Here is a 13,973-nt window from a genome sequence, read left to right on the forward strand (position 1 = left end):
GAATGCGGAAGGTGGTCAAGCTACTCTCACGACTAGCTGATCAATCGGCAGGCCAGGATCGCAGCTACATCAACCATGAAAGTCGTTTGAAACGACACGGTGCCTTGGCGGCTCGCTCAATGGGGCAGCTCAACTCGTCACACTGTGTCGGTCACCAAGCTCATGTGTGGAGGCTTGGCCGGGACGCAAGCTCTGTGGTGTGTCGCGGAATTGATTCGTGCAGAGAGGGCTTGCATGGCATGAGCTTGTTTACGTGCAACCTCCTTGGCTAGAGTGTTACCCCGGGCTACGTTAAGGCGAGTTGGGAAGGTGTACTTTGGGACATCACTAGCTGCCTACTATGGATACGGGGTACAGGCCATATATTTTCACCCTCCTTTTAGCCGTAGGTTCGTATGTTCGTCAGCACAAGATGCTCTCTCTTTCCGCCATGGATCTTGGATATCTGGAGCGATAAGCATGCAGTCTGCTGATGTTGATAGCATGAAAGCGCCTTTACCTTCTTCCTCGGGACCATGATCATGGGGGTTATAGTGCATGGATTGCAGGTTTACGAGGCAGCTTCACACAAGCGTGGGCCATCATCTATGCACTTAGCGGCTAGGGGTGAAAATATATGGCCTGTCACATAGTACATACGGCGGAGCCCTGTACCCCAGGTATATAAGTATTGATAGGTCCATCTTTCCCTTGCCGTCACCTCACTCCGTCTTGACCGTCCTACCCACATACACAGCCGTCATGAAGTTCCTCGGCGTCGCTTTTGCGTCGCTCGGACTGGCTTCTGCCGCCACTGTCGCGAGCAAGGCCAACTACGACGACTGGAAAGTTTATCGCGTCAATGTTGGAACCAATGCGGCCAAGTTCAACGACGTGGTCAGCAAGCTCAAGCTCGAGGTCTGGAAAGGCAAGCCCGCAGCCAGCGAAGTCGTCGACGTTGTCGTGCCGCCCACGCAAATCTCGGAATTTGAGGCTTCGACTGCCGAGCTCAAGACGCAAGTGATGCATGAGAATCTGGGACTTTCCATTGCAGATGAGAATAACGACGCGTTTGCCATTGCTGCTGGTAATCTTTCCCTCAATTCACGTATTGCGTGTAGTCGAGCGCTAATGTATCGTTTAGCTGGCGCGGCGCCATCTGCTACTTGGTTTAATTCGTACCATGCTATTGCGGACCATATGCAGTGGGTTACAGATCTTGCAGCTGCCTATCCGGAAAACTCAGAGGTGATATCGGCTGGCAAATCCGTCGAGGGTCGTGACATCAGGGGCATCCATATCTGGGGCAATGGAGGCAAAGGATCCAAGAAGGCAGTCGTCTGGCATGGAACAGTCCATGCACGAGAATGGATTACAACCATGGTATGTATATATATCTTCTCTCCTCTCCTTCCTTCATTACCACCTACTCCCTTTCCCCCCATTAGCCAAACCAACCTAGCTAACAAACAACCACCCCCAGGTCGTCGAATATGCCGCCTACCAACTCCTGACCTCTACCGACTCTGCCACCGCCTCCTTCAAAAACAACTTTGACTTCTACATATTCCCCATTGTCAACCCCGACGGCTTCGCCTACACACAAACCAACGACCGTCTCTGGCGCAAAAACCGCCAGTCCACCCCCTCAGCCCGCTGCGTCGGCCGCGACATCAACCGCAACTGGCCCAACCACTGGGACCAGCGCGGCGGCGCCAGCACCGCCCCTTGCGACCAAGACTACAAGGGGCCCTCCGCTGGCGACGGTGTCGAAACAAAAGCCCTCAAAGCCCAGCTCGATGGCCTCGCCGCCGGCCGCGGCATCCAACTATACATGGACATTCACGCCTACTCGCAACTCTGGCTCTACCCCTACGGCTACACATGCACCGGCACCGTCCCCAACTCCGCAAAATACGCAACTCTGACTAGCGGGGCGATTGCGGCCATCAAGGCTGTGCATGGCACTACCTTTACCGGTGGGCCGATTTGCAATACCATTTACCAGGTTAGCGGTGATAGTGTGGATTATGCGCTTGAGAATGCGAGGGCGAATTACAGTATGACGGTTGAGTTGAGGGATACGGGGACGTATGGGTTTGTGTTGCCGGCGGCGCAGATTGTGCCGAGTGCGGAGGAGATGTGGGCGGGATTGGCGTATATTTTGAAGAATATCTAGGGGGGGTTGGAAGAGGGGGGTTGGAGGAGATGGATTGGGGTGGGTGGAGGGTTGTAAATATTTCAATGCATGTTTTGAGGGAAATGGATGTCCATGGTTGTGTTTGACATGCAAAGTAAACATGCAGTTCCCATGGATGTGGGGAAGGTGATGTCAATGTTTGTGTGCAATATGATGATTTTGATTCATTTGGAAGAGCCTAGCTAGGTACAGTAAGTAGTCTAGCCGTATAAACCTCCCCAAGGCCATCATACTCCTGGGCCGTACAAGCAATGATGCTAATTCATCTATCCAATAGATACCCAGAGCTTCCCTCCTTCCATGCATCGAAATCATTCACAAAAAGGAAAAATCATCCCGCTCTATCCATCAACTCACCAGTCCATCCTCACATGCAAAAATGACTCTTGGCGTGATTACCCTTCTTGTCTCCGGTCCCTTCACCCGGTCCTCCAGACCATTTGATGTCGCCTTGGCAATCTCGTTCGCTGGGTGGAGAAGGCGGTGTTAGTGATCAATCGGTCGGGGGTATCTGGGTGGCAATGAGGGTGATATGATGGGAGAAAAGTAATAGTACTTACGCAAACAAAACACATAGTCCACACCACATATTCCGACACGTGTAGTATTCCCCATCGAGATCATGGTGGTTGCGACAGCTGTAATTGCTGGTACGTAGTTCGGCGTTGAGTCCACGCATGGAGGTGCAGATACCGCAGAAGGTGTTGGCTTGGGTGGATATACCGGTAGTGGTGTCGAGGTTGCGTTTGGGACGTTGGATGGTGTGGATATTGGTTGGGGTGGTTTTAGGTGCAAGCGCAGGATCAGGGTCAGGGTTTGTAGGATCGAGGGTATCGAGAGCGCGTCTGTCATTGTTGGGTGGAGTTCGACTGCAGCTTGGTTTGCCAGCTTGTAGTTTACATTCAAAGTGGCGTCGGCAGCGACGCATCAGCTTTTGTCTGCCATTCTCACATTCCCAGCATTCTTCGAGCCAGGTCCATTGCGTTCCGGGGGAGCATGTGTTGCCTTCTGAGGAAATGTTTTTGTCGTCTGGGATCTCGATGGAAGTTGTAGCGGTGGTTGCAACGTCGACGGGATCCTTGTACACAGGTTCATCCTTTTCGTTGGAAGAATTGGCGAGATTGGATATATTGATTGCTTCGACGGTGTTGCGGATGTTGCGAGCACGCCAGCCATCGTTGGGGGAGCTTCGAATGCATCCGGGTTTGCCGTCAGAGAGGCTACAGGCGTAGTGTCGTCGACAGCGGCGGGTTCGCTGCTGTTTTGCATTTTCGCATTTGTAGCACTCGTGGCGATGTTTCCATTGCGTTCCTTCGAGGCATGGTTTGCTTTCTGTGGTAAGGTCGTTGTTGTTAATGGGCTCATTTTCTTCAGTGAGCTCGTTGTCGTCAACAGGCTCGTCGACGTCGTCGTAGATGGAGACATCATCTTCAATCAGTTCATTATTGTCCGCGAACTCATTGGAAGTCTTTGCAAAGTCGACAGCTCCTACTGCCTCGATGGCCTTTGGGGAAGCAGTCGGAGCCGAGTACGGAGCAGTGGTCACATCTGGACTACCTTCCCTGCAGTACGCCATAGGACGATGCTTCATCACCTCGCAGTGCTGACCGTCCGGACAGGTGAAGAGAAATTCCTCGTGGTCATAGTTGCAGTATACGGCAGTCGTGCTGTTGCTGCACCACTTCTCACCTGCACGGCAGGAGGAATCGGCAGTAACGAGAGCTAGAAGGCCCGCGAGAGCGAGCACAAAGGTGGAGGACTTCATAGCAGAGGATTAGACGTGAATTTGGTGCGTCTGAGTGTTATGAAATTTGTTGGTGGGGAGAGTTTAGGTGGAGTAGGTTAGAGATGGAGTGTTGGTAGAAAGGTGAGGGGGGAGTAGTTTAGGTAGTCTAGAAGCAGCGACGTAACAAACGAGCGTCTAAGAGGGCACGGGCAGCCAAACAACACCTTCATCTTAAAAGTTGGGGCTTCAATGATGGGAGGGGGTCTGAGCGGGGAAGTGAGGCCGTTTGTGGGCTTGTATTACCTGAGATGTGGGCGTGCCGCGGAAGACTCTGAGTCACTCATGTGAAGGACATCAGAGCACTGTTGTCCCCAAGAGCATGGAGGAAGAAGAAATGGCGTACGCTACTCACCAGGTGATTGCAATGGTAGGTATGGGTGTCGAGTCTGATGGGAACAGCGTGAAAGAAAGTCGAGGGTAATTAGTTTTGGCCCTCGAGTAAGGCTAAAGATGTGACACTGAACGGATTCATCTCTAAAGCAAGGATTATTTTAAGGATGATAGATGTTTCTATAAACAAGTAACCATGTAAGAGTATCCATTCTAAGCTTCCCATCAAATAGATATGTATATTATCCACCCTGTACTTATATACTGCCGCCAGAACAAAACTGAATCTTAATTGACCAGGAATAATCGTTCGCAAAAGACCTGAGTCATACCACCCAGTCAAACAATCGAGAATTGTACGCTTGAGAGCCTGCGCAGAATCAGTAAATAAAACTGAAAATTGAGTCTTCTATTGACTCACAACCTGACAGGGTCCGAGAAGGCATTATGGATCAGAATGGCCAAGCACAGTGAGGGCTAGGGTAGTTGAAGCACTTCTCCAAATATGTGCAGTCTTGAATCAGAGTCAAGCGGCCATTGACACACCTGAAGACACCACCGTCATAACCGTTGTCCGCAGCAGCAGTGCAGATGACAGCTCCATCGGTACACATGGCATTGATACCGACGTTGGCCTCGTCAGTATTGATAGGTGCGGCGAAGGTGGCCATGGCGAAACCCAAGAGGGTAAGGAAAAGAGAGAGAAGATGCATGCTGGAGGTACGATAGTGGATAGTAGAAGTCGAGTGTTCCGAGTAGTTTTGTGGGTCGGAAGCCGAGGAAGAGTGATGTTGTGGGAGAGCTGTAGAAATGACAGTATCGAGGAAAAAAAGTTATATATCCCGAGCGAATGAAAGCCCGATATGACTGAGAGGTGCAGATAGTTCGAACTACAGGTACAAATAATGAACGAGAGAGACGACCGATGTGACTCACAGTCAACGCCGAATATACTCGAATCTTTGCAACCTATTCGCCGGAATTGCCTCAAGCTCTTTCTACTGACTGTCCATTGGCTGCTCGCGGCGCTGGTCTGTTCATGATATGGAAGGTGAGTGGGATAACTGTGGAACAAACGGAGAACGCGCGAGGGAAATGACTGTTTGACAAACGGAAAGTGAGAAAGTGAGAAAGCGACTGGAGGAAATCGCTGGTCCAAATAACACAGAATGTAAAGACGGTTGGACAGCAATAGGAGAGTCAACTCGATTGCACCCGATTATACGAATAAGGTCCGATGTCACCCCGCACCGACAGTCAAGGCAGCTATGTAGTAACTGTATTGAAGCTAGAGTGCCTGAGCCGGAGGCATAACTAACTCATATCATACGATGCCAACTCATATCAGTGGGATGCTGGCCCTGCGGATCAATTGATCCATTTCAAGCTGCCTCACGAACCGCAGGCGCAGGGGAAAGCGAGGCCGAGGAGCAACGCAGAGCGGAAATGAAATGAGAGGCAGAATTGTATAACAAGTTGTTCGCATCGTCTCAGGAACAAATATCGAGCAAGCGTCAAGCAATTGCCATGAGTGCCATGGTGTCCGAATCTCCATGTATCGCGGGGTATTTTCTTTAGGTTTTGCCGTCCTGAGGGAGAACTGTCGAATACCTAGCGGTACCTAAGATAGCCCACGCGTTCGGCCAGGCGAGATGATGTCAGCTTATTTTAACGTGTTTGTCTTAATATGGCGTAGCCTCCAGCCCAATTCTGCAGCTCACGGCCATATGAGCCAGACCATGTTCATATCCAGCCCCTCGTCTCTGCACAGAAACGCGCAGCCAGCCCTAGGTATGTGTGAGACATCACACGTCAACTCTATACGCGCGATCATCCGCCGGGCCCTTGATGACAGTAGGTACCGGTACGTGACAGTGTACGATCGGGTAAAGTCAGGATCTCACACCTTGGCAGTCTACCGGTACCCCACAAGGACAAGGCACCTGGGCTCTCCGTATCACACGTTGGCTTGAATGACGAACATAACCATGATCCTGGTTAGAGACTAGAGTCATGTATATGTAACTATCTCGAACATCAAGCGCAACTTCCACTGTTGTTCCTGATAGCTAGAACTGCCGGATCGGCCAATTGGGATCTCGTACCACGGCCATGCCTATGGTCCGGCACCCATGAGAAGCACATTCGGGTGGTGTCCCTGCAAAAAAGTATCCTCCAATTCGGTTTGCGGTATTCAATAGCAAGACGAAGCTAGATATTTGTTGCGGAGGCCAATGCCCTTCATTTGCCCGCACACCGAGAGTGTTAACAGCACACGGTCAATCCCCACATGGCGGAACTGAACATGACACAGTTCCGGTAGCTATGCAAAAGAACAGCAGACGTCAAAATCTATCCAGGAGAAGAAGCGGGTTGACTCTGGGGCAAACAACTCCGTGCCTAGAACGGACTAGCCTCGTGGACAACTTATTAAGGCCCTTGGCTCCAAGAAAGACAAATTGCTCACATACTTGCTACCTATGGCTGCAGGTCCGTCGTGCCAGGTACTCGGCTTGCTTGTGTTCCCATCCTTCCCCGGCTCTTGGATGTTTTGGAACGGCTAGTTCCCGCTACGGCTGTTGACAAGGGTAAATGCGCCAATCAGAGTAAATCAATCCATCTTGGCCATGGGAGGTATCAATCTATCATGGGGAATCTTAGTGATGCTACAAGTCGACCCTTCGTATTGCGCAGAGTATAGTGTGGAGTTTCTCCGAAGCCCCGAAAATGGTACATATGTTGTAATTGGAAGGGCCACCAAACATATGATTCACCAACAGCTTCATCCCATCTGAATTCCCTCTGCCCAGGTCATCCGGCAAGATGCTCTACAACACTGCGTCACTCCTATTGCTCGCCTCTGGTGCGTCTGCTGCTGTGGTCAAGAGGCAAGTCCCAGCGGGTTTTGTCACGACCAAGGGAACTACATTTCAGCTTGATGGAAAAGATTTCTACTTCGCCGGAAGCAACGCATACTACTTCCCTTTCAACGATGTGCGTACTCTTTTACTATATGCCTAAGAGTCTAACTGACTTTCCAAGCTCCAATCAGATGTCGAAGCTGGACTCACTGCGGGCAAAAAGGCCGGTCTTAATGTATTCCGCACATGGGGATTCAACGACCGAAATCGAACAACCATTGCTGGTGGCCTTCCTCAGTATGGTGGTGAGGGTGCTGGCCCCAGCCCGAATGTTATGCAATGGTGGAACAACGGTGTCCAGGAGATTAACCTTGCACCGTTCGACAAGGTGGTGGCCGCTGCAGAGAAGACTGGGATGAAACTCATCGTAGCACTCACGAATAACTGGGCAGATTACGGTGGAATGGATGTCTATACGGCCAACCTCGGTTACAGGTATCACGATGATGTGAGCGACACCGTCATAAATGGTTCAGAAAATCCGAGTGCTAATAGCCATAGTTTTACCACGTCCCGGCGATTAAAGAAGCTTTCAAGAAGTACGTCGAGGCCATTGTGCAGCGTTATGCCAAGTCTCCGGCTATCATGGCATGGGAGTTGGCGAATGAACCCCGCTGTGGTGCAGATGGTACTCGTAACCTACCGCGGAGCGACAATTGCACGCCCGAGATGATCACTGAGTGGGTTGACGAATTCAGCACTTACATCAAGTCGCTTGACAAGGACCATCTCGTCACTTGGGGCGGAGAAGGTGGCTTCAATCGTCCAAATGATGATGGTTTCTACAATGGTTTTGATGGCGGTGACTTCGACAAAGAACTTGCACTCAAGAACATTGACTTTGGAACCTTTCACACCTGTAAGTACACAACTCTAACACTCTAGTATACGTGCTAACTGGCGGAGATCCCGACTGGTGGTCGAGATCCGTAGAATGGGCGAACCAATGGATCATCGATCACGCTGCTGCTGGTCGCGCTGTTGGCAAAGCAGTTATTCACGAGGAATATGGGTGGCTCACTGATGCGAAGAGGCAAGAATTCCTTGGCAAGACCTCGAATATTACGAGATTGGAAGCGATTGGACTTTGGCAAGCAACGAGTTTGGAAGAGCGCATGAGCGATTGCTATTGGCAATTCGGTTATGGAGGCTATTCGTATGGTAGGAACCACGATGACGGATTCACCATCTTCTTGGAAGATGCGGAAGCCCAGCCGCTTGTCTATGAGCACGCGGCCAAGGTCAATGCCCTTAACAACTAGCGACTCTGATAGTTAGAGGGGCTATAGCTGATATAGAAAGCAAATTCCATTCCCACTAAAGCTGCTGGTATCCTGTTGAATCTTTCTTTCTTCAAGACATCTTTGTTGCTCTAAGACATTTCTCTTAGTAAACTTTAATCTAACACTTGTTTCACCAATCAAGCTGCTATGCCATCGCTACTGCTCTACTAAAAGACTAAATTAGCATACTTGCACTTCGACGTACCTACAAATACTGTGTTTATATCTCATGTCCTTCAAGAGCTTCACAATGTGCTTTGGTATATATCCTTGTTCCGGCACAATAGCTATAATATCGAGCAAGAAGCACAATGTCAGCCGTGCATGCACGGTGAGATATTGTGCTTATTCTCTTCTGATTCATAATCTCGTCAAATAAGTTTCACTGAATATGCATACACACATTTCACCCACATCTAACAGTTTCTAAACTTGATTATCTTATGCGATCCATACTCTTGGGCACTGAAACACTAACTAGGTTTGCTGCCTTGTCCAAATAAAAATTGCGACCTCTGCAAACAAACACGCCTCGCTCAGCTCCAACCTCTCCCATACAAAGACTAAAGTCCACCCAATTCCCATCAAGGATGTGTGGCTTCACTCTGGTGCACTGTCTTGCTTGTGGCAGCAAGGAGCTCTCAATTGTCGCCAAAGACACGCGGCTCTGCAATATGGCAACGCTTCTCAACAATCTCGACCAGGGCATCGACTGTGCACCTGCTGCTTGCTCCCCGACAAGCGAAGAAGAAACGATCATCTTTGCTACAAAACAACGTGTTGGGCCTTGCAATAACTGTCGCCCAGCTACCGTGCCTGATGCACGGGAAGAGTTGGACGAGGTCTTGCAACGTCACGCACATCCACAGGAGATTGGCACCTACGGAACCAACGAAGTCAGCCAACTTCAAGACCTCGTAAAGTTCCTGGAAGCACGAATCGCAGACGGCAAAGAATTAGCGAATGCATGTGAGGAATTCCTCAACCGCACGCCAGAAGCGCTAGCACATATCCAGGATCCCATTTTTCGACAGACGCTCTCCCGTCCTGGTCCTGAAAAGTACCAAGCTTTCTATCTAAATGCTTTGGAACAGTGCGGAGACATGCTGCCTATTCTCGCAATGTACATTCGCAAGCGTGTGCCCAATAAACTCTTTGTTGACACGTGTGAATATACTGCGGACCAAGCAAAGGTTGCGTCCGTATTGATGGACCATTTTCATCTTATTTTTCAATGTATTGAAGGATTCATGCCATCTAACCCATCTGAGAACTTCAACGGTAGCGAAGCTCGATTGGCTCTTTCTATCGAACTGCTCTCTGGCATGCTCCTCAATACTGGCACGTCTTATCCACCTGGCCATTTGTTGCAGCCAAACTTCGTCTTGGCTTCAGGTACAGGACAGCGTTTTGCAGCCGTTGAAAAAGAGCGCCAGGCATTCATTTCCCTGCCCACGCCACGTCTGGTACGGCCCGCGGAGAAACAGCCTGGGCGGCTGAACCGCTCCAAACTGGCTGTCATGATCCACGCGGGAGTGCTGGATGAGGAACCTGCAAGCGACATTAAAATCGTTCACGTTCCTTTTCCTGAGGGTGGAAAGACCAATGTACAAGATACAGCCGGTAATCAGCTCATCTTCCAAGCCGATGGAACTTCGACGCTCATTTGGGCTGTAGACTCGTCTATGCCACCTGTAGAGAAGGAACAGTCTCCAAAGCGATCTTTGCCTACGTCTTCGCCTCTATCTTGTGCGGACAAACCTTCACCCCTTAAGCAAGGCGTTCTTTCAGGCACGACCATAACTACGGTGTCCTACCAGCCTGATAGTATACCTGCTGAAGAGCCTAAAATTCCAGAGAAGCTTAATGCTTCTTTGTCTTCCTTGGCTAAAAAGCGAAAGCGAAGTGCATCACCCAAACAATTTGGCATCACATATGGACTGGACTATTCTGATACTATTTCAGAACCTAGCGATGAAGATCTAGAACCACCTCCCCACCCGGCTCGCACTTTAACAAGTGTCGTGGAAGATAAGCAGACGGAACTTGCTACACTTCCAGTATCTTCATCATCACCACAACACACCGAGGTTGGTACACAAAAGAATTCTTCGGTTGAGAAAGTAGTGCCTAGTCCTCGACGACCAGGCACAGCGTCACCTACAGCTCCTATAATATCCCAGTTGTCGCCACAATCAACTGTACTAATCCCATCCTCTCCACCAGGATCCCCGTCTCCAACAGACGTAATTGACAAAACAGCTGTGGTACCAGAGACCCCTCTACCCGTACCACCTTCACCGACTCCGTCTGCTGCGCCATCATCACCACTTCCAGCACCAGCGCCATCAATCTCCGCCCATAATGCTCCTCCACCCCTTTCGCGACGCTCAACGCGCATCCGGAAGCCTCCTGTTCGTTACGGGCAGGATGAATTTGCAGGTTTGCTTCCCGCGCGAAAGCGGACGAAGAGGTAGGTGATAAATCTCAGACGTTTTGGACTTGTGAAACTTTGGGGTTCTTTCATTGGGAAGTTGGAGTTGCATGTGTTGTTGGGGATATGGGGGGACTAGATCTAGAGGTATGAGTCAAATATTCAAGAAGAGGTTTCACATAATTGTAGTACTTGTTGTGAGGTTTAGTGACGTGTTTTGCAGTCTTTGCTGTGCTTCTCACAGTCTGAGATTGAATGTTGATAACGATATATTACGATCGATATAATCATCAGTCATACCTTAAAAAAAGTTGTCAGTGACTTCTACCATATACTCGCACGTTCACACTATAACCAACCTTGCGTACTCATTGTATCCTCAATATACATATAAACACGCAACCACGTCATTCACCCATCTAGCCCACCAAAACACAACATGCCCACCCACAACATTCTACGACTTCCTCCAGCCTCCCGCCAGTATTCCCCAACCTGCCTTCACCACCACAACCACCACCAACGTCTCCCCGCCCCACCAATCCAAACCCCAAACGCACCACTCCTCCCCCTAACTTTCCTCCCCGAGGAAACCCCCCTCGCCTGTCCAGACTGCGATGCCACAATCCTGCACAGCCTGCATCCAGGCGACACGATCCCGCTGTGTCGACGCTGCCTGGGTGAATTCCAAAAGGGAGGAGACGGGCGTGCAGAGGTGGGTTTTTGTGCATTTCCTGCTTTAATGGTGGGGAGGGGGAGGGAGCGAGGGAGGGGATGGGTACCGGGAACGCGAAAGCCTGGGTTGGTGGGTTGGTGGATCGGATTTGTGAGGGGTGGGGGGCTGTGATTTAGCGCATCTGGGGTGATATGGGGTGTTGGGAAGGTGGTGAATGTATTGTGGATGGAGAAGAGGGCTGGATGTATTAAAGGGGTTTGTTTTTCGCGGATGGGAGCAGTGTATCATGTTGCGACTCATGAGGTCCTGGGCTGATTTTGGATAGGTGGAGATCGGTAACTTGTAAGCACTTCTGGTGATTTAACAGTATGCTGTTATGTAATTCTTGCCCGTGGCCGTGATTGCTAGATTTGCAATTAGTGCTGAACCAACCTATACAAAGAAGGAGAGGAACTGCGTGCTGTAACTTGCTTACTTCTCTAGACTCCAGGTGCAGCAAGTTCTTCCTTTACGAGAACATCACTCAAAGAAAATTACACTGGGTTCTAAGCCTCATGATTAGAATTAGTTTTGTCATCAAAAAACATAAAGTGATAGTCTATACATAATCTACACGAATCGAATGTCTTACAAAGCATCATGAGCTTCCCAGAACCCCTCCATTTTCCACTTGATTCGCATCAAGAGGTCCCTCAGCTGTGGGTCATGATCGAGGCCCCAGTACTTGGTGTGCAAGCTTGCAAAATCACCATCGGTGTAATCCTTGTAAGTCGCCCAGTTGATGTTCCACTTCCAGTGGACTTGCATCCATGGCATGTTTCCATTTCGCCTATGGGCATATTGCCAGACACCTTGTTCGTTGTAGCGTCCGTTGTAGCGGCCTTCGGTTTCCGGGGTCGTCAGCGAGAGGTAGTAGTTGAAGAGTTCGAGGGAGGGCTCTAAGAGGATGAATCCACCGTTGACGTTGTTGCCCTTGCGTGGGGGGATGCTGTGGTCGTAGCCTCCTGAACCGGCGTTGGAGGCGAAGCCGTATGTGGCTGGTTGAGGGGCTTCGTCGCTTTTTGTTGCGTCTGCTGCGGGGAGATTCTTGTTTTGTTGGACTTGTGCAGCCTCGTCTTCGAAGATGCCTGGATGAGTGTTAGTTGTGGTCGAGGGGAATTTGGAACACTGTTTCCGGATAGTCAGTACTAGGGTAGCTTACCATCCATAGGTCTTGTCAAGAAGTGGTCAGAGTCGAGATAAAGTATCTTTTTATACTCGATTTGCTCAAATAATCTCAGTTTGGTGATTTGATCTTGCCATGCTTTCCTCGTCACATGCTGAAGAGGCTTTAGCTTTTCGATCCTCTTGACGATTGCACCTTCTCGTTGCAGCCTCTCGCGTTTTGACGGAGACACATCATCTGTGACTAGCACAACGAATGGATAGTTGTTTGGTGACCGGGTTGCAGGGTCGTGACGTAGTTGGTAGAGCAGCATTCGTGTCTGAGTGTAGTAGTGGTCTTCATCATCACTGGCAGTGTCGTTCAGGTCATACGGCGCAGCAAGAAAACCCATGTATGCGTGCTCATTGCCCGTGCTAGCTTGGCGTAGCGAATATGAGGGAACTTGTGGACCCCAATGGTCTAGCATGAGATATAGGAAGACGATGATAAAAACACAAGGAACAATGCGCATAAGCAAAGACACACTGGGATTGAACATCATCTTGACGTTGGGGTCTCGTTATACGCACCGTAGAGACTGTAGGGACCGTAGGGAATGAGGGTTATAGACCTTCTGTCTGGAAGCAGACGCAGACATGAACTAGACTTCAGACTTCACTACTTTTCTTTGCCCAACCGCATCAATGGGATCAGCCGACGCACATGAATCCCGGTTGTCGATCTAGGTAGGTAGCTCTCAAGCATGCGGTCCATGGCGAAAAAGCCCAATCATCCATGAAGGAAGATAGGGGCGCGGACTTGGTTCAATGTGAGGAGGCATTGTGAGCCTGGGTGTGGCGGCCTGAGCTTGCGGCGTCGCCTCTTCGTTAGCGGATCAGCTAGCGCCGAGTACGAATGGGGAGACCTCACTTTTCAACATGGGCTCTTTTTCTGTATCGCTCCGCTTTCGGGGTTAGCGATAAATTCGGCCTACCGGCTGTGCCGTGTTGACGTGGCGTAGTTTGCGCCATGTTGTTGATATCACAGCATTGGGTAGATACAGTAGACATGAGAAGTAAGCGAGACAGTTTACACTACAAGTAATATGAGAACCAGGTTTGGGCATACGGACCCCTGAAAAAGGAACAAGAAAAAGCATACAGAATTTGCTTTTCAATGACGATACGAGCTAGCAATTGCAATGGATAGAATAGGTAATT

The 13,973-nt window shown here is 49.9% G+C and overlaps 6 protein-coding genes across 6 annotated transcripts; 3 read left to right on the forward strand and 3 right to left on the reverse strand.

Annotated features, from left to right (window-relative positions):
* Positions 1-741: 741 nt before the first annotated feature.
* Positions 742-2,158, forward strand: IAQ61_004904 (uncharacterized protein; the record flags this gene model as incomplete). Its single annotated transcript, XM_066096537.1, has 3 exons — positions 742-1,066; positions 1,124-1,362; positions 1,463-2,158. The coding sequence occupies 3 exons, from the start codon at positions 742-744 to the stop codon at positions 2,156-2,158; spliced, it is 1,260 nt and encodes a 419-aa protein (XP_065953855.1).
* A 388-nt stretch (positions 2,159-2,546) lies between these two features.
* On the reverse strand, positions 2,547-3,944 carry IAQ61_004905 (uncharacterized protein; the record flags this gene model as incomplete). The annotated part of the gene is made up of 2 exons (XM_003839508.2): positions 2,547-2,646; positions 2,740-3,944. The coding sequence occupies 2 exons, from the start codon at positions 3,942-3,944 to the stop codon at positions 2,547-2,549; spliced, it is 1,305 nt and encodes a 434-aa protein (XP_003839556.2).
* An 803-nt stretch (positions 3,945-4,747) lies between these two features.
* On the reverse strand, positions 4,748-5,008 carry IAQ61_004906 (uncharacterized protein; the record flags this gene model as incomplete). Its single annotated transcript, XM_066096538.1, has 1 exon — positions 4,748-5,008. The coding sequence occupies one exon, from the start codon at positions 5,006-5,008 to the stop codon at positions 4,748-4,750; it is 261 nt and encodes an 86-aa protein (XP_065953856.1).
* Positions 5,009-7,118: 2,110 nt separating this feature from the next.
* Positions 7,119-8,478, forward strand: IAQ61_004907 (uncharacterized protein; the record flags this gene model as incomplete). Its single annotated transcript, XM_003839509.2, has 4 exons — positions 7,119-7,289; positions 7,338-7,664; positions 7,718-8,075; positions 8,123-8,478. The coding sequence occupies 4 exons, from the start codon at positions 7,119-7,121 to the stop codon at positions 8,476-8,478; spliced, it is 1,212 nt and encodes a 403-aa protein (XP_003839557.2).
* Positions 8,479-9,089: 611 nt separating this feature from the next.
* IAQ61_004908 (uncharacterized protein) lies at positions 9,090-10,976 on the forward strand (the record flags this gene model as incomplete). Its single annotated transcript, XM_003839510.2, has 1 exon — positions 9,090-10,976. The coding sequence occupies one exon, from the start codon at positions 9,090-9,092 to the stop codon at positions 10,974-10,976; it is 1,887 nt and encodes a 628-aa protein (XP_003839558.2).
* Positions 10,977-12,236: 1,260 nt separating this feature from the next.
* IAQ61_004909 (uncharacterized protein) lies at positions 12,237-13,315 on the reverse strand (the record flags this gene model as incomplete). The annotated part of the gene is made up of 2 exons (XM_003839512.1): positions 12,237-12,736; positions 12,811-13,315. The coding sequence occupies 2 exons, from the start codon at positions 13,313-13,315 to the stop codon at positions 12,237-12,239; spliced, it is 1,005 nt and encodes a 334-aa protein (XP_003839560.1).
* Between the last annotated feature and the right edge of the window lie 658 nt (positions 13,316-13,973).

Source organism: Plenodomus lingam (genome assembly GCF_022343315.1).
Source record: "Plenodomus lingam strain CAN1 chromosome Unknown contig_19, whole genome shotgun sequence".
In the NCBI taxonomy this organism is placed as follows: Eukaryota; Fungi; Ascomycota; class Dothideomycetes; order Pleosporales; family Leptosphaeriaceae; genus Plenodomus; species Plenodomus lingam.